General features: G+C 46.7%; 1 protein-coding gene and 1 long non-coding RNA gene across 6 annotated transcripts in view; one reads left to right on the plus strand and one right to left on the minus strand.

Annotated features, from left to right (window-relative positions):
• Positions 1–429: 429 nt before the first annotated feature.
• IQSEC3 (IQ motif and Sec7 domain ArfGEF 3) overlaps positions 430–24,577 on the minus strand; it is a 99,181-nt gene continuing 75,033 nt past the window's right edge. Inside the window, exons 6-15 of one of the 5 annotated variants that reach the window (XM_053944260.1) lie at positions 16,458–16,580; positions 15,651–15,817; positions 13,420–13,559; positions 12,494–12,619; positions 11,301–11,400; positions 9,040–9,201; positions 8,213–8,305; positions 7,728–7,771; positions 7,565–7,644; positions 5,398–5,488 (exon numbers count right to left, since the gene is read on the minus strand). In XM_053944260.1, the coding sequence (XP_053800235.1) occupies positions 7,570–7,644; positions 7,728–7,771; positions 8,213–8,305; positions 9,040–9,201; positions 11,301–11,400; positions 12,494–12,619; positions 13,420–13,559; positions 15,651–15,817; positions 16,458–16,580 (1,030 nt within the window). In that variant the 3' untranslated portion in view covers positions 5,398–5,488; positions 7,565–7,569. Of the gene's footprint in view, positions 5,506–7,564; positions 7,645–7,727; positions 7,772–8,212; positions 8,306–9,039; positions 9,202–11,300; positions 11,401–12,493; positions 12,620–13,419; positions 13,560–15,650; positions 15,818–16,457; positions 16,581–24,577 lie in introns of all 5 variants that reach the window. The other 4 variants (XM_053944259.1, XM_053944257.1, XM_053944261.1 and 1 more) reach the window with 4 other exon arrangements.
• On the plus strand, positions 20,665–22,052 carry LOC128788923 (uncharacterized). The gene is made up of 3 exons (XR_008431265.1): positions 20,665–20,769; positions 20,923–21,076; positions 21,667–22,052. It is a non-coding gene; the product is annotated as an uncharacterized LOC128788923 (long non-coding RNA).

Genomic DNA, 24,577 nt, shown 5'->3' on the forward strand with positions numbered 1-24,577 from the left:
CGAGTGCTCTGCGAGGCTGTGCGGGCCTCCCTCCCCAGAGGTGCAGCCTGCACAGCCGAGAGCATCCAGCGAGATGGAAGCAATGAGCTGTGGCACAGAAGGGCTCTGCCTTTCCCCTCACCGTTTTCCTCTCCACCTCCTTGCAGGGGTGAATTTCACAGTTAAGTTGCCACCTCCTGAACAAGTTTATTGCTACCTGTTTTCCTCTGGATCTGATCCTCAGAGAGCCTGAGCACTGAGCTAGCTCCTGCTGCTTTTGACAAGAAAACAGCAGTAGCTGGAGCAGGCAGCCCCCGAGGCCAGCAGGAGTCCAGGATGCTCAGCACTCCAGCGAGCACCCCTTGGCGCATGGTTGTGCCCTGCGCACGCCGCTGGAGCCCAGGGACGCCCAGGGTGGGGGCTGAGGCAAAGAAGACATTGGAGCACAGGTGACATTATCTCAATATAATTTCTAAAACTCTATTGATTGAACAGATAAAATACCTCTGATCTATTTTTGTTAGTTTTGTTACAAAATATTAGCCATTTGGACTCTTTGCTAGGTGTGACCACACCACTTTTCCCAAAGGAAGCTTTTGTTGGTGATATTTACAGCAGGAGACATTTACAGACAGACAGGTGCTTTCAAAAGCCTACGCACAGGTAACACTTCTGTTGTTAGATTTTTAAAAAGACACATTCAGATGGGGTTGTGACTAGTGTTGAAGAGCTGGGTGACTTCAAAGCTGCTGTCCCAGGCATGGCTGCGAACGAGAGGGCAGGACAAGGATGGCTCTAGCTCACAAAACACTGCTGGCAGTCCCTGGAGCCTACACTAGCACAGTGAGGCAGCTGGTGGAGTGGGACACGGGGGGAGTTTGCTCAGCAACTTGCATTTCAAAGCAGAGACTCCGCCAAGCAGCAGCATCCTTGGTTTAGGGCTCAGATTGGTTTTGGAAACCTCAGAAACATGTGCACATAGTTGCAGGTTGAGCCTTCTGAGAAACAGGTAACAAAACTCTAACACTTTTGGCTTGGGGGCCCTCAAATGCATCCAAATCTGGTGGTACCTTTCAGTATGAGTAATGATGAAATTCGAGTTGTGGACCATACCCTCACCTTTCATCTACAGGAAGGAGAGAAAATGTGAACAGTGGGATGCTTTGAAAGCCTTGTGAGAGCACTAAGTGTTGCTAACCCAGCAGCCAAGACTATGGCATTAAAAATTACTATGGCAGCAGAAAAGCACTGCATTAAACCCAAATTGTTTGCAAGGCTCAATTCTCCTGTCACATTTTCCCATCCCTTTGCTACTAGTGCAAACAGATTCATTTCACTGGGCCTGCACCAGCATGACCAAGCATCAGTATAGAGCCTGATGTAACACAGCTCAGTCTCTCCTACTGTTCAGCAAAGCCACCTTCTCATTTGGCCACTGACTACCCAACACTCACTGCAGAACACTAGGTTTCTGTTTTCTCTCTCCCCCTTGCTCCTTTTAAATATAGAAGGTCATGAATTTGGCAGCAAAAATACACTGGTTCATTTGGGTTGAGTTAATCTCTGCAGCAGCTCCCTGTCTGACTCCTCCACCTGAAAGATTGTGCTAGGTTCATGATCAGAATCCCTGCTGTCAAGAGCTGGTGATTTTTCTTTGGGCTGGTCCCTCCAGGTGGGCTGTGGTACACGTTTTGTCCTTCATTAGGTTGTCGCTGAGATGCCCCTTCTAGCCTGCACCCTGTCAGTCTGTGTGCAAGGGTATCTGCTCCCAGCTGTACGGCTACACTGACTCTCTGTGTCTCGCTGGCATGTGGGAGGACTGCAGGAGCAGACACTACAATAGATCAGACGAGGTGCAGATATGTTTTAAAGTGCTTGTCATCCTTCGAGAACCAACCTTCAAAGGGAAAAATAAATAAAATCTGTATTTTGAAGTGAAGTCTGAAGGGCTCGGCTCCACAGTGGAATTTTGACCAACCTGTTCCATGACAACCTGGAACAGAGTAGTTATGTGCCTCTCCAGCTAAACCAAACAGAAGACGTGGTAGCCAGCAGGCTAGAAGACAGCAAGAGTTATCTACATTTGCTTCTCTGTCCAAAGCTCAAGGCCAGCAGTAGCCTTTGCAAGGTCAGGGAAACAGAACCAGCTTGCCCTGAGAGAATACTTTGCCTCAGGTACCTCAGCACTTCAGTTCACTCACTTCTACCCTGCATCCAGCGTGGAGAAGGGAGTCTCAAGCAGTTTCCTGATTTCCTCTTTAGATCCTTGTAGCTCTCCCAATCAATTATTAAAGCAGCAAACATCTTGTGTAGGAACTTCATAGGCATTGTTATAAATATTTTATCTAAAAAAATTATTTCCTCAAGTATCTTAAGATTTTTTGCTGTTGTCACTTTGTGTTAAATGTCAAGTAAAATCTAATTTATTTATTTTAACACACACACAGAAATTAATTGGCTCACTGCACTCTGGAAAAAAAACCCCAAACTAGTACTGCTGTTCCTCTCAGACAGTGAAATAACTACTGGGAAGGGAGGACAGTGCCAGTGCCTCCTGGACACCCATTCCACTGCAGCAGTGAGCAAAAACAACAGCAGCTACACACTGCATGACCAAAAATGGCAGATGCCACACATGCTCCTTGGGAAGCTATGGGCAGCTCAGATGAGGTTCTGGCTGCTGTGAGGCAGCAGGGTGTAACCCTGAAGGGAGTCAGCAGCAGACCAGGCCAGCTGTGCCTCACAGCTGGCTGGGGGGTGAGGGTCTGAGCCCTGCACAGGGGTGAGGACCTCTCCCAGCACCCAGTTCAGGATGCAGAGCATCCAAACTGCCCTGGGGGGCTGGCTAGGAGTAAGCTTCTCTGGTCTGGAGGGAGACTGGGCTTCTATTCAGGGTTTTCTTACAATCTTTTCTGTCATCTGCTTCTGCAGTCTTCCCTGAGGCTCTGCTTGTGGGCTCCCAGTCAGTACATTTGCTATTGCAGATAGAAGTGGCAGCCTGGTGCCCAGCTAAGCAAACAAGTCAGACCTCTTGGCACAGCTGGGTCCATGGGTCATGCTCAGATAGAGGGGGACCTGGAAGTGAGCAGGCTCCTGCCCTGGAGGGCTGGATAAGTGCAGGAGACCTGTCACTCCAGCCCCTGTCTGTTTCCCTAACTCCAGGTCACATGTATGAACTCTCTCCCTGCACATTCCAGCACAGCCATCAAGCATCCAGGGAGCACTGAGGGGAGCCAAGCCCATCCCTGATGCACTGTGGCTTTTGTCACTGGCAATGGCCCCAGAGATCAGCACACTGGCACAATCCCTAAGGAAATTGCTGTGTGGCTTTTACCCCCAAGGTTAAAAAAAGTTTTCTGCATCTGTCTTTGCTGTCCCCCTTTTCCTGACATTTTGCACATCCCCACCACTGGCAACAACTCCTGCCATTCCTTACCCTACCATTGCATCATCAGCACCCAGTGCTCATGTCTCAGCCTTGCACGGGAAGGAAGAGCATTTCTGTCTTTCCCTCATAAAATAAAATAAAAATAAAGGCCCTAAAAGGCATTCTGTCCTATTTTAGAATCCTAAAGTCGATCTTCTTAAACCTCGAAGGAAGCTAGAATGAGTGAGTGAGACCAAAGCCTTTAAGCTAATTAATACCTTCCCCTCCCTACTGCACAAAGAGATTTTTTTTTCTAAAAATACATCCACAGCCCATTTTTAATGCTGTCTTCCTTCACATCAATGTCCCCAGTAAAGCAGAGGAGCTGAGCTGTCATCTCTATCTCAGGATCTGCCCCTCCTCTCACTTTGAAGCTGGGATAGAGACGGAGAGAGAAGAGGCCTTGGAGTCTGGTATCTGGGTAGCTTTCCTATAGGAAGGGCTGATGGAAGTAAGAATATAGGGGTAAGAGATACAGGCAAGAAATACAGAAGGGACCTCACATGAGTGGTCTCCAAAATGTCCCTTCCCTCTAGCACAGGTGGAAGAGCCCAAGTGAATGGAATACCCACCCTAAAAGGTGAACATAACACTCAGCTTTGCTTTCAGAATACAAAAATGCAGGTGGGCAGGAAGCACAAAACCAGCCAGAAGAAGGAAAGCAGAGGTGAGTCTGTTCTAGAGAAGGCAATCTCCTCTGTGTGTGAGTGTGTGTGTGTGTTTGTGTGTGTGTTGAGGTGGGAGGGCACCTTGGTGCTGTCTCTTTGGAAAAGTACACATCCATTCCAGGAAGATCCCTGGACTGAACCCCTCCCTTCTGCTCCCTCAGAACTTGGTGTTTCCTTAGTAAGCATGCGCATACATATGCTACCATATAGGTGTATTTACATGTGGTGAGGTCTGCTAGGTCTCATCAGAGGTCTCTGGTACAATGCTCCATCATAACAACAGAAAAAGTTTTGGTGTTCAGTGAGGCCATCTTTGTGTACTTGTACTGCAGCTCAGGACAGTCTCTCCTCCTCTCAAGCTCTCTTCCACTCGTGCACTCCTTCATTTGGAGCCGGCTGCTGCAAGGAGATAATACTTGGAGAGCGATGAGGAGGAAGCGTGGCAAGTGGTGCAAGTTCTCACTCCAGCTTAGCAGGTGGCAGTGATAGTGGCAGGGAGAACTCCACCCCCAGGAACGTCCCAAGGTATGGCACAGGTGAGTCCATTTCTCTCTGAGGCTGGCGAAATTTCAGGGTGGGTACAAACCTATGGCCAGATAAATGCAAGGAGGGAAAGGAAGCTGAGGGGTAGGAAATGGAAGACACGGTGCCTAGAAAGCAGCAGGTCATCAAGCCTCTGAGGAACAGGGCAGCAAAGTGCTACATGGAGACAACACGAGCACAGAAGCCAGCTGGGCTGGCAGGGTGTGAGGATGTGTGAGCATGTAGGTTGGCAGTTTCTAGAGATGGCTCCTCACAAATAGCATCATCTTGAGGGGAGAGACAAGGGTAAGAGTTAGGTCAGTTGGCTTTTTTTTTTTTTTTTTTTTTTTTTTGTTCTTGTTTTACTAAAAAATAAATCACAAACTAGATCTCTATAGGCAGAAAGGGTCCCTGGGAGGTGGTGGGGAAGGGAAGCGAGGAAGTCTGTGCTGTTTGGTGCTGGTGGTATGGCTACACGAGGCTGCGTGAGCCACTGGAATACCTGCGCCTCTGAAGCAGCGAGCTGGGGGGGCAATACTGGTGGGGGTGGTTGTAGGGAGGGGGTGGAGGTGGCAGGGGAGGCTGATGGACCAGCTTCATGGGGGTCCCAGGGAGCCCACTGCCCACACCGCGCCAGGGGGTGGAGGTGCAGGCGTCGGAGGTGACATAGCGTGTCAGAGTCTGGTTGAGGGCCGGCTCCATCCGAGCGAGGCACGGCTTGTCCAAGACAATGACTTTGACAATCTGCTGGCACTGTACAAGTGTCCCCGCCGAGGCGGGGTGCGAGGGCGCCAGTGCTGTCTCCAGCTGCTCCCGTGGCATGTTAAGACGCATGCTGGGCTGCATTCCACTCTCGGGCCCCAGGGCGGAGTTGTGCTGGTACGTTTGAAGCCTGTTGTGAATTGACACCTAGTTTAGAAACAGCCAAAGAAGCATTAAATGTTACAAGACTTTTCCCATCTGCTGCTACTGGCTGCCCTGAACCCCCACCACCAGACGACCTCACATGCGTTCAACCCTCCCTCCCTCAAAAAACCAGAGCAGGTACGACCCTGGCTGCACAGTCCCCCTCAACAGCCCCATTGTCCACATCCAGCCTAAGTGTTCCTGTCCTTTACATCACATCAAAGACAGCAGAGCCGGAGTTCCCGAATGCAGTGCAACTTTGATTATCCAAACAGCACAGGGAACACAAATCAATTCTAAGAGTGGAAGTGTCCGTGAGTTCTCATGGAAATGAACAGACCTTGAGGTCATGACTTTGTCCCCACCAGCAAAAAGGAGAGGGGGACCAGACCACAAGGTTTCAGATAATCGAGGCTGTACGTTTCAGCAAAATGACAGCAGCTGAATCTGAGATAGAGAGTGACAGAGAAACTCAAGCCTTTCCCAGTTCCCTGCCTTTCTAAGTAGGAAGGTACACCACAGGACTGGCTAATCTGTTTACAAAGGAAAAAGCAGAAACCTGACACAGTCTAGCATAAGGCAGCTCCCTCTGATCCATTTGATGGTTTGTCAGTGAAAGGAAATGATTTTCAAAAAAAAAAGAAAAGAAACAAAAAATGCCCCTCTAGCTCATACAATGATAAAAGAAATTCATGATGAAATGGCAGCAGATTAGATAATCTCAGAGAAATGGAAATGCTCCTCTACTGGCAGAGTAATACTTGGTCAGCTGAAAGCAGGTAGGGAAGCAGGAGGTCATGAGGGTTTCCACATCGAGATGCTTATAATGGAATCAAATAAGGGAGCTCACTGAGACCAGTCTGAAAAGGATGAGCTGGCCTGGACAGGAGGTCCCTAGCAGGAGAAGTGCAGCAGGGAAATAATGCTTCTCAAATGATGGATAAGGTTATAGTTCCTCCTGGCAAGGACATGGGCTGACGGAGACCCAAGCCAGAGCTAAATTGCTGGTGTAAAACAGAATGTCAGTCAAGTGACAAGCCCTGGGTAGGAAACAAGTGCTCGCAGGTTGGCGTGGCACTTCCAGCCAGGCAGGGGCACAGGTGGGACAGTAGGGCTGCCCTGAGGGTCTGGCAGAGTCAGCAGCTGCACCAGCAACTGGGAAGGAGAAGCTGTGAAGTGACCAAGCTCCCCACCATGCTGGAACAAGGATGAGCTGTCTGTCCCTATCCAGACATGGAGGTTGCTCAGACTCACCGCACAGCAGGACATAAAATATTGTGTCAATATTTATTCAGGTGATGGAACATCCCACAGGAAAAGCTGGTTGCTGGGCCACGAAGTGCCAATGACATTAGGATACATGGAAGCCATTCTACAGGGGGAGACACTTCTCCCAACAGGAATAGGAAACTGGCTGGCAGAGGCACCTTTCCCAGGAAGGGGTATCTGCAGCGAAATAGGGTGCTCTCCAGGGAAAAGAAGCAGCACCTACTCCCCACAGAGAAGCTGAATTCTTTAAGTAAATATATGTTGACAAGAGGGGAAAGAACTACCCTGGAAAAGGGAAGGTTCAGGACAATGGAGATATTTCAGACAAGAGAGAGTAGGAAGTAGCTGATAAGATTTTCAGTGTGAAGATTTCATTTTCCTGTTTCCTCACAGGCAGTGAGAGTATGGGTATATGTGAAGAAACAGGCAAGCAACTGGATGCTAGACATTCCTGCAAAGATAGATGTACACAGGACAGCCAAGCTCCCTACCTAGGAAGGTGAAGCTCTAAGGAAAGTCTGGTGTACAAAGGCCATGCTTAATCCCCTTCAGGGGGATGGAGAGACAGAGCTGCAGAGATAGTGCAGGAAAGCTGGGCTGTGGGGAATTTGCATGTGATGCTGCATGGAGTTAGCATGTCAGGGAAGTCCTTAGTGGGGTTTTCAGTCTCCCCAGAAGCAGTGGGGTGGGTTAGTCTACAGCGTTTGGGAGCTTGGTCCATGAAGGATGTTACAGTTATAGAAACGGATTGAAAATGCTTTGAAGTTTAGTTTGGATTTGAAAGTTGTATTACCCGTCCTAGCAGTAACTTTTAATTGTATCTCTGGAAATTGGTAAAATTGTCAGTCTGGCTGGGGAGGCATTGATTAAAACCTGAGAAAAGAAACAACAGAGAATGTGAGAAGTGCTGAAGTGAGAGAGAATTACTTACCTCAGCTGCTCTGCACTCTACTTACCTCCACTGTGCTGTCCGAGACCTTCTCCCCCAAATCCTTCTTGCCTTTGAAATAAAACAAAATATCTCACTCATGAGATCTGCCCCTCTAGTCAAGAGCTGGCCCTCATACTGTGGACTGGAGAGTTAAAGGGAGAAGTGCAAGGCCAATCCAGACCCTCTTGCAACCTGTTAGCTGCTTAGTGGGGTAAGTTTTATCAGTTTAGGGAAGAAAATTGGGCCGGGCTCTTCAGAAGTTACCCATGCTCTATCAGTAACAGCTCTTTACCAGGTCTTACAGCTACAGACTGGGTAATGAGACTTCAAGGGTTTTCCTAGGGTATTTGCAGAACTTATATCTCTTATTTCCACTATTAGGCCAAGGCTAAAGGGTACAAAACTGAACACTTCTTTTTGCAGTTATTCTCACAGAAACCAGTGAGAACACATTTGCAAAGGCAGCAATTCTAGACCAAAAAAAAAGTTGGGTGCGGGGTGCCCTCTTACCTGTTGGAGAGCCTTGCTTAGACTGCAGTTCCATCTGGGCTCCATTGGTCCTTAAGGAGAGATTCTTTGTCCCTTGCTGTTTCTCCAGTTCCCCTGCAAAACAGACATATGGAAATAAATTAGGGGAGGGATGGAAGGAAGGTTGCAAGCATATTGAAGGAATAAAATGGGAAGTCAGCAAGGAGAATTAATGCAAGGAAATAACAAGTGAGTGTCAAGAAGGGAGAGAGGAACAGCCAAGAAAAAACAGAAACTGGAGAGGATTTGATATGTGAAGAAACTTAGGTGTCTCTATAGGACCTTCTACATATGACCTACATTTATACAGGATTGGCTAGTGCTGCACAGATGGGGACCACTGCAGCTGAGCTATTTTGGCTCATCACTCTGTACATGGAAAGGCTACATGGACATCTTGTCTGTATAAGGCCATGCAGTGACAGACTGCTTGCCCTCAGGACAGCTCTGTTAAAGGTACGAGATCTATCCCAGCTATTTACAGGTCATATTTGCATAGTCAAAGGAGTATGGGACAGAAAAGAATCTTCTGGGTGTGACAGTTTAAGCTTCCCTGTTCCAGGCTGCTGTGTCTCACTCCCTGTTTCATAAGCATCGTAAGTAGTTAAGTCCTTCCATTTTTCCTGCTGGCCAGTGGTCACAGAGTGCTTTTTCATCCTATCAGTGATCCCAGGAACATCCTGTGCAGACTTGTGCTGCTCATCCTCTTTGCCCCTGTTCCTGAAGAAGACTTCCTTTATACTTTTTGCCTTTTGTAGTCACATGCAGTGTGATGGCATTGGAGTGTGAATTGTATGAGAGACCCTTACATTCAATTCGTATCTGTTCCAGTTCTGTCACTTCTGCTATTGACTCTTTCAGGTCTTCCACAAACTTCTGCATTTCCTCAGCACCCAGAGCACAGAAGTGTAGTACCTGCTTTTTCTCTGAGCCTGAAACTGGAGTCACCAGTGTAATGCCATGGGGGTAATCTGAAAAAAGATGTGGCAACAAAATAAAGAGGTGTTAGGCATTCTTGATGGAGTAGTTGGTTGTTTTGGTACATCTGAAGGACAGAGAGTTTTCAGCATGACTCCAGTGGAATTGGACACCCAGAGTTTGTCACACTGCCAACTGTGGGAAGCTGCAGCACGGCAGCCCTCCAAGAGAACAGAAGGACCAAGCTGCAGCAGCAAGGCAAGTGTCACCAGCAGCACAGTGCTGCCAAAACCAGAGAACTCTAGCTCTTAGTTATTTCTAGTGCAGCACTGGGCCTAGCAACGTGAGCACAGAGGTAAGACTGTAAAGCCTTTCTCAATCTGTGGAAGAGTAAACAGTGTTTATGAAGCCAATGACACTTCTTCTCCTGTGGGAGATGCAGCAGGAGAGGTTGTCTTCTGGGCTCAGAGCCATTGCATTCACAGTGGCAGGACTTGTCCCCAGTCTCTCCTTTCATCTGCAGAGAACACAGGAGGGGTATTGGCACAGTGTGGGTGGGGAGCTCATTGCACTCTGCAGAGAGAATGGTAAAGGGAAAGATGTGTATTTGTAGGTCTCTGCTTAGTACTCCTCACAAATAAAACACACAGGAATGTAAATGAAAGGCCATGCCCAGAGACTGAAAATAAACAGCAAAAGGCCTTATGTTTTGAAGATCAGGTTTGTGTGCAGGGAGGTGATGACTGGAGATTCAGCCAACAGAATCAGGAGAACATGAGAATGCAGAGGACTTGCCACACTTTTGACTAGACTTCCTCTATCATTTGCTCGATGGCTGCTGGTTTCAATCCCTTTCCTTCTTTTCTTTCACATTCCTCTACATTTAATTTCTGTCTTCCCTTGTCCTGCTTTCACTTCTCCTCCAGTGCTCCTACATCTGCCTGCCTTCCATGGGCAGCCTTCCTTTATTAGCCTTCCTTTATCAGTCTTTCCCAAACAAGCCAAGTCCTAACCTGTTATTTTCAGCCAGCCCTCTGCTCCCCCTGTTTGCCTGCCAAGCTCTTTTCCCACCTTGTGTCTCTCTCATCTGTTCAGATCACAAGATCTTGGTGACATTTGTTTTACTGTCTCTGCAGGGGATACACAACAGGGCACCTTTGCCAGAAGATCTGGGCACTCCCAGGATAGTCGTGGTACCCCTGAAAGCTGATTCCAGCTCTGATGGTGCCTCCTGGGGATGCTCAGGTATGAATGGCCCTTTAGTTCACAGGGACGTGGGAGCCTCTGCATGCTGCAGAGCAGGGTGTTGGGAGAGTGACTCATGCTGCCAGAAGAGTAGAGGAGGGATAGAAAAAACTTAGTATAGCCACAGTGCTGCTACATTTTGCCTTCCTTGCAGCATATTCTCCATGTGCTCACACTGGAGAGCATTGTGATCACAGGGGATTGTGCCCCTGATCCCAGGGGCATCAGCCAGGCTTGCTTGGGACTGCTGTGCTGCTCCTCTGCTTGTGCCAGCAGGAAGCCTGCCTGTTTCTGGAACTCCTGCACGGCACAAGCAGCCCCAGTCATGACACATCATGGCTCTATTCCCAGACCATCAAGGTCAGGCTGACTAGGGCTGGCCTCCCGCCATGCTTTGCTGGGTACTGTTCCAAGGGCTCTGCCTCTGCCTTGGGAAGCTCTCAGCAGGGCATGGCACTGTGCAGGGAGGGGGCAGCAGCACTCTGTCAGCATCAACGGCAGCAGTGGGGGCTGTGACTTTGGGCATGAGGGGAGAGGGGCTAAAGCTGGCAGCAGCAGCTCTGTCAACAAGATTCTGCACCAACAGTTGGCTTCAGGGAGCTCAGTAGGATGTATATGGGGATTGTTTCCCCCAGTCTTCACCACTGGTGTTGTCCCTGCCACCATAACAAGCCAGATCCTTCAGTGAGGCCCTTCTGCAGATGCTCAGACCTAGGAGGGGTACCAGGAGCTTCTTCTCATCACAGTGTACCTAAAGAGTCATCTCCTTGGCACAAGTCTCAGTTTTCTCTCCTCCACTTTTAACTCTGACAGAATCTCTCCCCTAATGCAAACTCACACATGCCCCTCCCTCCTTCTCCTTTTCCCTGCCAAACCCCTCCAGGAAACCTAGGAGCAGTGGACTTACACTCATTCTCAAAGAGATGGAACTGCATCCCTAGCAGGCCGACTGACTTGCAAAATGTGTATGTTGAGGAGCTTTTCTTCTTCGGGCAAAGCTTGAGGATCTGTTGGAGGGAGAGAAGCATCATTGGTGCTGGGGAACAGCGAGGCAAGAACAATGCAAACTGCTCAAAGCAAAAAAGCTCTGTTAAGTGTACATGGGAGCAATGTTTGCTGAATTACTGGCTCTTTGCTGGAGAGCTGCCTGGAATGCTGCACTTGTAACAACACTTCTGGAATCCTGCAGGCATCTCCCTGGGCTCACTCAGCTCTCTCCCAGAGGTGCTTGATTACCACATGTTGACTTTGAAAGGGTAATTCTTTTCACCAAGGAACAGATCAAAAGGCAAAGGGAAGCCTGTCATAAATACCTTAGAGCTGGGAGCAAGAGTGTATGAGAATGCTGTGCTGCCCTTGTACCTCAGCACTAGTTCTTGTGGATCTGGCTTATCCCATGGAGTAGAGGGATAGCAAGGAGCAGACCCTCTCCCCTGCTTGATAACTGTGCAAATGGCTGCAGAGGAATAGCTGGGTAAAGCTCTCTTATCCTCTCCTTCTGCAAAAGGGTTTGGGTTTAGCCTTGCATCTACTGCCACCACAGTTTTACTTCACCATTAAATTCAGCAAACTTCCATTTTGTTTGGCCTCCTTCCAGTCTCAGCATAACTCTGCTCTCCTGTACCTGCATAATTCCATTGCTGGGGCAGGACACTTTCAAAAATACTCTACACATTTGGGGGTCTGATAAGTACTATCTAGTCTGCTACATCCTTTAGGAGGCAGTGATTTTAAAGTGTCTGGCAGGAAAGATTTAAAGGGCATGAGAGGGCTCTGTCTACTGTAGTACAAACAGACAAAGAAATGAACCTCCCTTTCATGAAATGAACCTCCCTGCTGGCAAAGGCATGAGAGAGAGCACTAACATTGCTTGGATGGCTGTGGGATGTGACAGTTTGTTTTTTCAAGGGTTTACTGGAGTTACAGATTTAGTAGGTTTTTAACAGTGAAGGGTCCAGAGCTGTGTCTTACAATGTTGATGAACTGGGAGCTGTCCTTAGAACAGAGGGAAAATGGATGTTGTGGACTGGTTTCAGATTTCCTTACAGAAACCAGGGCAGGTTTTATTACTGCAGTGCCTAATTGCCAAAGCACACTCACCACCAGCAGGTCATTGAAGAGGAAGACTTCCCTTTGGTGAGCTGCCTGCTTCTGCACTTTGTTCACATCGGTCACTTCAAACAGGCGGCTGCAGCACACCAGCCGGCGGTGGGGCACCGACAGGACCTGCAGAGAGCACACAGGGGCATGCAGGGGCTGAAGGAGGGGCCACTGTGGGTCTCCCCCAACCTCAAACTGCACAAGCGTGGCCAGTGACACAATTCCACCCCCTCTGCCCAGACAAATCACCTCCTCACCACCGCTCCTTGCCATCAATTTTCCTGCTAGTGCAGTAACAGAGAAAGCCTTTGTGATCCGGGTAAATCAGAGGGCAGACTAAATGCAACCTTCTTGCTCACACATCCTATCTCTGCCTTCCAATCCTTGGGTCGCTGCTCATCCTCTCTCACCCCACTGGACATCTGCAGGTTTCCTGGGCTTTGAGAAATCATCCTGCTTTATTTTGGATAAACAGTATATATGTTCTTGCTCTACAGATTGGTTACTGCCAAAGAAGATGTCTGTACTTTGGGGATCTCTTAACCCCAGCAATTTTTAGGGAACTCATTAGAGACAGACAGGTAAAATTGTTTGCTATCACTTTGCCTTTCACTTCCTACACCCTTAAAAGGCCTGAAAGTTTGAAACACTGCAGACCTATCAGCTGAGCCAGCCAGGACCTGCAGTAAAATTCATGGGCAAACAATTACGCCACTAGATACTGTAAACTCTGGCCAAGGAGATGCCTCAAAATTAGGAAATAATGAGATAACAGAAAATAAAAAGTTTGGAGAAAAAGGAGTACATTTGTAGAGACATGCAAGGAAGGTATTACATAAGAGAAGAAAGGCATAGAGGAAAAACACAGAAAAGAGGGCAGGGAGAGAGGTGGGGGAGTGGGTACCAGCAGGGTTATGGGTGCTCACCGTTTTCATTCCAACTATGGACTTCTCCACTTTAGTGACGTAAGTTACATGGTCCTCATTAGATTTTAGCTCTTTCTGCTGGATCCTCTCATAGATCCCCACCACCAGCTCCCGAGGGATGTCAGCACCGTCGTCCACCCCTGCCAAACACAGAAAATGTTGGGCAGGCCAGCCAGAGAGAAAAGAAAAGGGAAGAACCAGTGGTCCCTGGCAGGTCACTACTGCCTCTGCACTGTGCAGTGCTGGGAAGGCTGAAGGGGAAAAGCAATACTTCACTTTAGGCTGTCTTCTTTGTTTCTCTAATGCATCTAATGCACCAGCAGGAGAGACTGACATCTCTAAGGCCAATGCAGTTGATTTCATTATTCCATTGCTCTGCATGGTGGCTCCTTTCCATGTGTTCCCTAAGGTTTTATAGCCACAATTTCACATTCACATATCTTGGGCCGCTCAGCAGTAACCCCTGCATTGATTTTGTATCATCAGAAGTGCTAGATGTGGAGAAGGCCTATGATGGGATTCAGCAGCTCTTCCTGCCAATGCAAGCATCATCTCTCATTGTCTGCTTGGTGACCTCCACCATTTTCCTTCTGTGTTGTCTCCTAGGAATAATACTTCCCTGCTATTCTGTTTGTGGTATCTCTGCCTTGACCCTGCCCCTTTCCTCTTTTACATCTCCTTAGATAATTCTCCATACTTTGCTGTCTGACCCTTCAGAGCCTGGCAGAAAAGTTTTTTTTTTTCACCGTTCCCTGAGCCAAACACTGAAAACCAAGTTTCCAGTCCTTCCTCCAAACTGGATTCCTCCAGTCATTTTATGTTGATTTTCCTCTGCATTCCCTCCAGCTCCCTGGTCTGAGATGTACTATCCTGAGTTATGCAGGTGAGGACCTGCTGAGAAATGGAAAGGCATTGAGATGTTCTGCTCCCTTACCTACATCCTTGCAAATGAATCCCAAATAACATTTCAAACACAGGCTGCTGAAGCTGCTGGCCTGCAGGTGAGTCTGGATTGAACTCTCTCCTTGTCTGTGATAGGGTGACATTCACTTGCTCGAATGAGTTGTGGTGTGTTGCACAATGGAAGTGAGTGACCTTCATTCTGATTTAATTAATTGTGGTGTGAACTGACAGTTTTTAAGGCAACTCTTAAGTGTAAGTTAACATTAAAAAAACCCTCCTCTTTTGTTAGTGCTATTAATTGTAATACTAAAGGCGGTGATGGCAGGTAGCAGACCCATTCAGTATCTGTGGAATTAACTTGAAAGAGGGCCTCAGTGTCACATTATACCAGTCTGAACCAGGTGACAAATTGTGGAAGGTGTGGGAGGCTGAGATGACGCTTTCTGAACAGCAATCAGGACAAAGAAACAAGTCAAAAGAACCCAGAAAAGTGCAAAATCTTAGAAAAGACGGGAATTTATGCTGGAAAAACTTTGAGGGAGCTTTATATGAATTGCAGATGTGCAGTAAGAGGAACTTGGAAAATGGCTGACCTAGGACGACCTAGGAATGAATATGGCTGGGAAATTAGACAATAATTTGTCTAGACATTATGTCAAAAAGGCCAAACAATACTGAGCTGAGTTAGTAGATCTGAAAATAAGAACAAGGGGGTAGCTCTATATATGAGTATGTTGTGATCACATCTGAAAAAGTGCTTTTAACAAGACATTACCAGGATGGAAAGGACTGACCTTGAAAATAGAAGAAAATTGATTTGGGGAACTGATGTATCAGAAATTGCAAAGAAGTAATGTATGCATGAACTCTGTCACGCCTACAGTTACTATAAGTAATTGCAGGCAATTAAGAAGGGGAAGATTTAGCCTGAATAAAAGGAAAATGTGTTCATCTATTCAAAGCAGCAAGTAGGGCTTGTTTAGCACAACCCAGCAGGGTCTAAGAAGGATGGAGCTGAACAATAAGAAAATGTAATACAATGGACTGTTTCCAAGCAATGAGATATCTTAAAAGATGAAGCCATCTCTCAAAGGAAAATGATTGGTTTCTGAGAAGGCTGGACAGCTTTCTGCAGAAAACAAAGTTAATTAGAATTTCCCTTCCCCAGCACCCTAGAAGGCATCTCAAAGGGCCTTCCATGTCTGGCTCACAGGCAAGCAGCAGAAGACCTGGAGAAAGGCAGTTCCACCAGGTTTTTCCTGCCTTCATCTAGGCAAAATTTAGAAAAGCAAGAGGACAAAAAAGATAAATCAAGGCAGAATCCTCACCTCTCAGATTGCGAATGAAGTCCTCCAGCATCATCTTCCTGTCAGGCTTGATGTTGGGGCTGTACATGTCTGTGTTGAGGAGGATGATTGCAAAGGCCAAGATGAAGATGGTGTCCGGGTTGTGAAACTGCTGGACTACATCTGGGTTACACATGCAGTACCTCTGGCTGCAGCAGGAGGGATGCACACACTTAACATGGAACATGGGAGGAGCCCTCTGCTCCAGCTTGGCAATGGCTTTACCACAAGCAGATCATATTCCTTTCACTCCACCTCTCACACATAAGAGAAGGAACCCACTGCTCTCTGAAGGCAAATTTCCCCACCAATGGCTGAAGTAGGGCCACTGAAACTTCAGCCTTCCTGTCCTCAGGAACCAAAAAAGCAAGTGAGACTGGAGTGGACTCCTCAGAGTGTGTCAGTACATAAGTGTAATACAGGAGGTGTCTGCTCCAGCCTGCCTTGCTAAGAATTCCTTTGGATGCACCAAGGGAGAACGGAGCAGCCCTGCAAACCCCTCTGCTTCTCTTCCTGTGAGTCACCAATGAACAGGGAATTCCTTGCTGGAAGCCATATCAGGACTGGCCTCACTCTGGCCCCTGGTAGCCTTCATGCCACTGAACATCTGACAAGGCCACAGCTGTGGCTCAGCAGTGGCACAGAGGACTGTGCCACTCCCTGATCCCCCTCTTTGGAAGGGAAGTCTGTGGGCATTCTCTCCATGACTGCTGGTTTTTTGCCTTGGGTGTGTTGTGTTCCCTGCCTCCCCTGGTTGCAGCAGTGGGGCTGCAGGGCTCCTCCCCTTACCTGAAAGCCTCGATGAGCCGCTCCACCTTCTGCGCCTCGCCCTGCACACGGATGTGGGCCTGGAATTTCCGCAGGGCTTCGTCCAGCTCCATGCCTGAGAAGTCCATCTCGTCCACCACGCAGCTGTGAGAGGGGGACACAGCCTTCATCAGAACATCCTCCAGCAGATGACGCCAGGCAGGCTCCTCCATGTGGTACTGAGGCCCAGTCCCCAAGGGAAATCCCATGGGAGGGGCCCTGAGACATCACTATGGCTTCCTGGATCCTGCTTACCATGGGCAGTGATTTCACTCAAGTGATTCCTGCATTCCTGCTGGTGAGCAATTCTTGTGCTTTACTATATATTTATATATATATATATATGTGTGTATGTGTACGTATACACCATCACATATATCACACCACCGACAGCACATACATTCACATGTGCATATACAGAGAAAGTATGGGTGTGTATATATATATATATATGTATTGACACTTACCTGCATCTATATAGATATATAGACATCTACACTGACATAGCTATTTAGACACCTGTATCAATATCAACAGGACCAGAATCAGCTCAGAGAAAATAGGAAATGGGAGCTGTTGTACGGAAATAACATGTAACATTACCTGCTCATCTGGTGTCACTTTGCATTTCGGCATGATTCACTGCCCACTGGAAATTCATGGCCAATTTAGATACCCCAAGAATACCCCAAGATACCTCTCTTATTTCCCACTAAAGCATTCTCATATTATAAAAGCTCTGTTGTTACAAACAACAAAACCTACCACTACAGTACTTGCTCTCTGTATTAGTCAAATAATCTACTTGTTCTTATTCTTACTGCCTGATATTTCAGTCACTTGTAACAACACCACCTTTCTCATGTGGCTTCAGCACATTCTGTTAGCATATTCCTACCTTTTGTGCTCAGGTCATTACTGCAAGCATTAATCAAAAGAAACCCCTGTTCATAATGTCCCTTAGGCCCAACTTCCCATTTCAGCAGAGTATGTAGGCACTAATGTCTGTATCAGCCAATTTGCTCCCCTGTTTATGATTCCTCTGCTAATTTCTCTCTCCTCCACTCTCAACAAAAAAATTCTCATGTCCAAAGCTTTGCTGAAGTCTAGATTTATGTTCTGCATGTCCCCTGTCTAGAAAACGAGTTTTTCTAACAAAGACAGGCATTGAATTACTCTATTTTCCACTGACTTTGTCATTATTCTTTCCCAAAAATAAATTTTCAAAACTGAAATACTGTCTGACAGATGAAGAAAATTATAGGTGCCAAAATCTCACCTTCCTTAAATAAGAAGTTACTAATTTGCTAATGGGACCACCTTGACATTAGAAGTGCATTAAAAATTCAAGAACTTCATATTTTCTGCTGCTTTTTATCTTGGATGCTACTTCTATTAGCCCCTTAGCCACTTTATTTAATTCTTTGTATTGTGTTTGGGTTGTTTTGTCATGTGGTAAAGGATAAACTGATCCCAAATTTAAGGAAGGTTATTAGGGAGGCAATTTTCCCCAAGACAGGTTGTCTGGGATTTTATGAGGAGTGGTATAGGGAAAAAAAGAGGGGGAGGGGATTAGCTCTCTTCTGGATCCTTCTGTTTCCTAGGATTATCTGGAAATTTTGCCAAAGAAACCTCTACTAATAAAGGGATATGCTGTTACCAGTTTCTTCCTTTCTGAGATAAACTGGGGGTGTGTCTGTTGGTCGCTTCTAAGTGCTGCACTTAGCTGTGGGTTGTTGGAAAGTGGTTTGTGAACTAAGCTGTTGACTGCCACAATTTTTATTCCAGCCTTGCTAGAATAAAAAATCTGTTGCACAGTTCCTTAAATGGGTGAGAGACAGAGTTCAAATGCTCAGAAACGTCCCTGCATTCCTCCATTGCCTTATTGATTCAGGAGTTATCATCATTTAACTGGGGTGACACCCACGGAATAACGTACCAAGAGCTCTGACTGAACATAAAGTGCTTTGTGTCTTCTGAGGTTGGATTTGTTACAACCTCAGCTAGGAATTGTGACCTCTTTTTCTGCATAAAGTCCATATAATCGAAAGTCAGAAACCAATAGGGAGCAAGGGAAGAGAATCAAAGAGGCTGCAGACAGGTGGGGTCAGTCTCTTCCACCCAGCAGCAACTGACAGAACAAGAGGACACAGCTTCAAGCTCCATCAGGGAAGGTACAGGTTGGATATTAGGAAGAAATTTTTCACCGAAAGAATAATAAAGTACTGGAATTGTCTTCCCAGGGAGGTGGCAGAATCACCATCTCTGGATGTGCTTAAAAAAAGACTGGACGTGGCACTTGGTGCTATAGTCTAGTTGAGGTGTTAGGGCATGGGTTGGACTTGATGATCTTAGAGGTCTCTTCCAACCTCATTATTCTGTGATTCTGTGATTCTGTGAACTGGTCTCATAGGAAATCTTCTATGAAATATTTTTTTATCTGTCCAAGAGGGTGGACTGCAGAAACACTTGGCAATAAGAAAAACTTCCTTCACTGCATCTTTCCTCTTTTATTTTTATTTTTCTCATACTTCTACTCAGTCCCTTGGGTTAACATCAAGGCATTCTGCTTCTTGGAATTTATCATTGATAGTAAAAAGTTTTCCTCTTGTTAGTCATTACTGTGTTCACAGCTGCAACCACCTCTGCACTTGGGCTTTTGTTATTACTTTTTAATCCTTTCCAGTGAGCAAGCATTTCTCAGCACTGACCAGGGTGATTTTGCTGCTATTGTCTGCTTCCAGACATGTGAACACTGAGTCGTTGCATGGCCCAGGGATACCCGCTAAGGTCACCCTAGTAGCCCCAGTCCACCAGCATTAAATCCTCTATCTTTTGCTTGCTCCTTCCCTCTTTGATCAGTCTTTCCCCCTCCACACAGGCTGCCCTAAAATATCATCCCCTTTGTGTACAAATCTCAAGTCAATGCCCTTAGTACAGAAAGCATTGAGCCTTCATTAGGACAAGTAGGACAAGGCAGCTGTTCATGGCTCTTTTCAAGTTCAAACAGGCATTGCTACTTGAGTTATGCTTGGATGCTCCTATGAGAGTTTCTCTCACAGACTGACTGATGCAGGTTTACTTTGTAAATTCTAACTCCTGTCTCTTCCATTTGTCTCTCAGTCCAAAGAACAGTGTCCCCTGTCCTGCTTACTAAGAAAAGTTGACCAGGCAGAAAGGACAGGTTAGGAAGAATGTTTGATTCGAGCAAAGTCAGCCTGTGCTTGGATTTGATTTATCTGACAAATCCTGTGCCAAAGGTATGAAGAACAGCTCCTAGAGGAGCCATCAGGTACCAAGCTGCTATTTCTGCTGTTAGACAGGCAGAAAGAAAGATGGATCAGACTTGTCTGTTACTTTTGTGTGCAAATTTGACACAGCAAAGTCCATTCAAAGAACCAAACAGCCTTGTGCTATGGGTCTGCCATGTTCCTCCTCCTCTTCTAGACAGCTGGAAGTTTTGCAGCCTTCCCTGACTTCAGATTCCTGCACAGACTCGCATTAACTTTCCAAATGCACTCTGGTAACTGTGCCAGACATCCCCTGAAATGCAGCACAACTTTTCTTCATGAAACCAGACCAAGGAGGTCTTTTCTTTCCAAGCTAGAGACCATGGAAGCTGACAAAGGATATGAGAGTGGGTGGCTCTCTGCATCCAAGGAATAAATCAAAAACTTATGTGCACATGCCGAAACCAGTGCTGAGGTCATTCTCCCACAAACAGCTGGACACCTGTGAGATGCCTGTTCCGGGAGGCTTCAGAGATGATGATACAGGGACACAGTTTCAACTCCTTCCTGCCCAGGAACTTACAACAAGCCACACAAATTGAACTCAAAGTGCATCCAGAGGTTCATTTAGTCCACTATCTGCAGGGATATGACTGGATACTTGGATCATGTTGTTGGAGTGAGCAGGAGGAATGCTGGCTCCCTGCCTCATGAACAAGGGGGTGGGGGTTGAGGACTCTTGGGCTACCTGTGTACATAAGGAGTTTGATCTGCACTGAGGCACCTCACAACAACAGGCAGAGAATTCCACACCAGGTTCCAGGACCAAAGAGTGGGCTCCTAGCTGTTGTCTCTGTTGTAGTCTCCTAGGCTACAGGGAAAAGATCCCCCTAAAACTATGTGGACATAATGGCAGAAGAGCTGCGAGGATTTAGCACAGGGCTAAGCATGGCAAAAGAGTCTGTGGCAAAAGGGTTCAGTGAAGACAGGAAGCAGCTGTATCATGTGGGGCTGGGATCTGCTCACCCAAGTGTAATGACCTATTTTCCAGCTTTTCCGCTCAGGTGACAATGCAGCAGGAGCTGGGATGCAACTAAAAGCATCTGTAATGAACCTGCAGCCTCCACTCAGGGAGGGAGCAAGGGGGGAGGCAGCCAGGTGGAAAGTTTAAAATCACAAGGCACAAAGATATTAATGAAAACCATCCCTTTTCTCAGCCTCCCTGATTCTACAAGCTTTCTGAAGGTGAATCAGGATTTGGGTGAATTGTAGAAGAGCTCAGCTCCCTGGAAGGAGACTGCCCTGCATGTGAGAACTGAACAGAAAGAAAAGTTAGCAGGACTCCCTGATTCCATGCACCAGTGGGCACAGGTGTGTGTCCCACTCCTGCCCTCCCCACCCTCTTGAGAAGTGTCTCCAATGGAGACCATGGCCCACACTAGTCTTCCCTTTCTGGAGAATGCTACAGGATTGGTGTATTGCCTATTTTTTCCCCAGGCTGTCATGCCTACTCACCCTCCCATGGCTGTTGGTAGCTCACATGGCTACTTGGGAATCTACTCCTTCCTGAGTTTCCCTGGGGACTAGGCAGAGTCAAGCTGCACATTCAGCCTGTATAGGCCTGGCATGGGAAGGCTGTTCTTCCTCACATTTGGTGTGTGCTACAGCCTTGCTTGCAGCTGGAGGTCAGAACTGCCTAACACGTTCTTCCCGCTGTCCTCTTTCCATCACGTCCTTATCTATTGCTCCTGCTCAAACCTTCCTGTGATGAAAGTCCCCTGCTGATCCTCTGTACCTTCCTCAGTAAGAAGGGGAAGGAAGGCTAGTTTAGGTTAACCTGACAAGTCCATTCTGTCTGTCCAAGAGGAACCTAATTCTTCTCTGAGAGGCAGTCCTTTTGCTGGGCTCCCAGCTCTGCATGTACCGAGAGCAGCTTTTATCTCCCTGACTTTCCATGACAGAGAGAGAAGACAACACAGCCTTGACAGACAGGAGACCTGCTCAACCCCAGGGAGACTGTCTCCAGCAGCAACTTCTACTCTTAAGACCAACCAGACCCCAACTCAACACAATGTCTCCTCTGCTGGATTCTCTGCCCATTTCTCCTCTGACAACAAGTGCACCAGGACAGCCACATCTGCACTTCCAAATCCCACAAGCTGAACACAAACCATCCAGTACCAGCACAGCTGACTCCATTCATGAAATCACTCATATTATCTTGTTCATGAATGAACTATGAATGGAAGTAATTCCTGAGTCAGGAACAGGTGGAGGCGAAGAATGGACTAAAGTGAAGGAAAGTATGAAGAAAGGAGAACAAAAGCAAAAAATAAACACAGAATGAAGAAAGGGTGCAAGAATGATGATGTGTCTTATATTAAAACTATGTGTTAATGCCTTGGGCCTGAATTTTCAAAGAAACAGAATTATTTTTCTGCAGTATTTGACAAATAGATTTGATTAAAACTGCTCAGTACCACATAGGTCCTTTAATGGGTCAGGCTACTTCTCTCCAGCTGTATTCCCTGGACTGGTAGATACTGAAACCCTGGGGCAGGTTTCCAGTGACTCCCTCTTGCTGGCTGCAGGACAGCCAGTAGAAGGAGATTCTTGGATCTTACTGGATCTTCTTAGATTCTTCTGGATGCTGATCACAGTGAATGGCTATTTTGTGAGATGCTTAAAATAGGTTAAAAGTGGGATTTATGCCCTGCAACACAAAATGCCTAAAAGCTGCACATCCAGACTAAACTAGCACACTGAGAAAAACAATACTCTTGAGGGCCCGCTGTCTCTCCATTGACAAAAGGAATTAATACATTTCTAAAAGACACTAAACTTGGTGGTGGCCAACAACAAGTGAGATAAATCCTAGTTTTAAAGACTGAAGTCTTTTCTATACAAGAAAATTACGTACTGCATCTTCCTAAAGAGACAGACCTGAGTGGTTCAGTGTTATCAATGCGTGTGTGTCAATTATAGTCAGAAACTGTTGAAAATCTCCTGCTCTCTCTGTTGTTCCTCTGGCTAGCATGTAGAACTACTTGTGAATTATCCAGACACCTTTTTTGAGTTCCAAGAAAATCAGTTAAAGGTTGAAAGGTAAGAGCAGGAAGATGGAAGTGAGACTATAATTTCAGGGCATTTACGCACTGGGCATGAAGGTGTGGGAAGGCAAAATAACACACCAAAGTGCTCAATCCTCATAAAATGCTTACCTCACCTAAACCCCTTCCCTTTTACATAAAAGGCTTTGCAACCAGCATAGCAGTTCTCTGGAGTTTTACTTTACTGGTGACAGTAAAGGGGGATCATTTTCACAGTGCCAAATGCCACTCTGCACTCCTGAGCTCTGCTGTTTGACAGCAGGAACAGGGTTCTCTGTCAGCCAGCACAGCTTCAATATCTGCAGAAGCCAAGAGAACTCTGCAGAGTACAGACTTATGTCTGGACATCACAGCTGAGTCTGGAGTTTGTAACCTGGGCAGCTCTTCCCTGCCTCCAAATGCACAAGGGAGGCTGACACTTTTGCAGATGTTTCAAAAGCTGTCCTATTATTTATTCATGTGCCTGAGTTAATTCAACCTGGATGCAATAGAAACATTGCTTACAATACACAATTGCAACATAAGTTTTCACATCAAGCAAAAGCTAAACTAACACAGCAAGTAGCATCAATAATTGAAATTGCTTTTGGGAGGTAGAGGAGGCTCCAGGGTCAGTTTTGGGATATGAAAGAGCACAGACATCTCTGCCTGCATACAGGCTTCCTCACTGCAGGTGATCAGAGCCTGTCCAAGCACTACTGCCTGCTCATGGCCACCCTGCCTGGGCATTTGACCTCAGCAGGACTAAGTGCCTGTTCTTCTTCTGCCCCTTTGGGCCACAAAAATGACTGTGGTCTTGGGCAAATCATGCAAAAGCTACTGTATGAACTCTCCTGTCTGCTGCATGCTCTCCAGGGAATACCATGTACCTTAACATTACTAAGTGTGGGTGGATGTGGGGACAGCAAGACAACCCTTGCAGAGTCTATTTTCCCGACCTGTGTCAGTGTTTCTGAGCTAGTTTGATGGGAGGTGGATGGGGAATGAGAACCAGACAAGGTCTTAGACAGTTCTAAAATGCCAAAAGGTCTTTGATCTGCCTCTTGCTCCCATAGAAACAGCTCGTAAGTTGTGACCAGCCCTTAGATACAGTGCACTGGAAATGCCAGCACACTACACTACACTGCCAGCCCTCTTTTTCCTGCAGTATGGACAGGAAAAATATCCAGGATTATAATTCTGGGCCATGATTTCTCCTTTCAATGCCTTATTTCCATTCATGGCACACTGCTGGGTATGCAGCCATTGCTGATCCAGCTCTCATAAGTGGCTGATGAAAATTTTGCTTGCAAAACCCACCAACTATGCTCAAGCATACCCCCAAGCTCAGAACTGGCACAGGAAGAAAGTACCTTCAAATGACACGGCTACAAGCAGCTGAATGTGCATATTTTTTTCTTCCTGTTTTAGAATATTCTACATATATTTTAAGTCCACTTTTATCTTTGCCTTTACAGAAGACGAATCAGGCATTTATTGTGAAGAGGGGATGGCAGCACAGATTGTTAGTGCAAGCATATCATCTGTTGCCTGGCGAGATCAGACACAGGTTTGAACCCTGAACTCAGACCCAGTTGTTTGATACATGCTCAAGTACACACAGTCCCTGCCCAAGACGTACCCATGTACACACAGCCCCAGTATCTCAGTCCCCATCTTTGAGCCTTGTTTTATGCAGATGTTAATAGGATGGGCAAGGTCACTCCTTCACTGAATATTTGGAGTGTTACCATGAGAGGGGCAGTGGAAGCTTCGAGTAATG

Source organism: Vidua chalybeata, chromosome 5 (genome assembly GCF_026979565.1).
Source record: "Vidua chalybeata isolate OUT-0048 chromosome 5, bVidCha1 merged haplotype, whole genome shotgun sequence".
Lineage (NCBI taxonomy): Eukaryota > Metazoa > Chordata > Aves > Passeriformes > Viduidae > Vidua > Vidua chalybeata.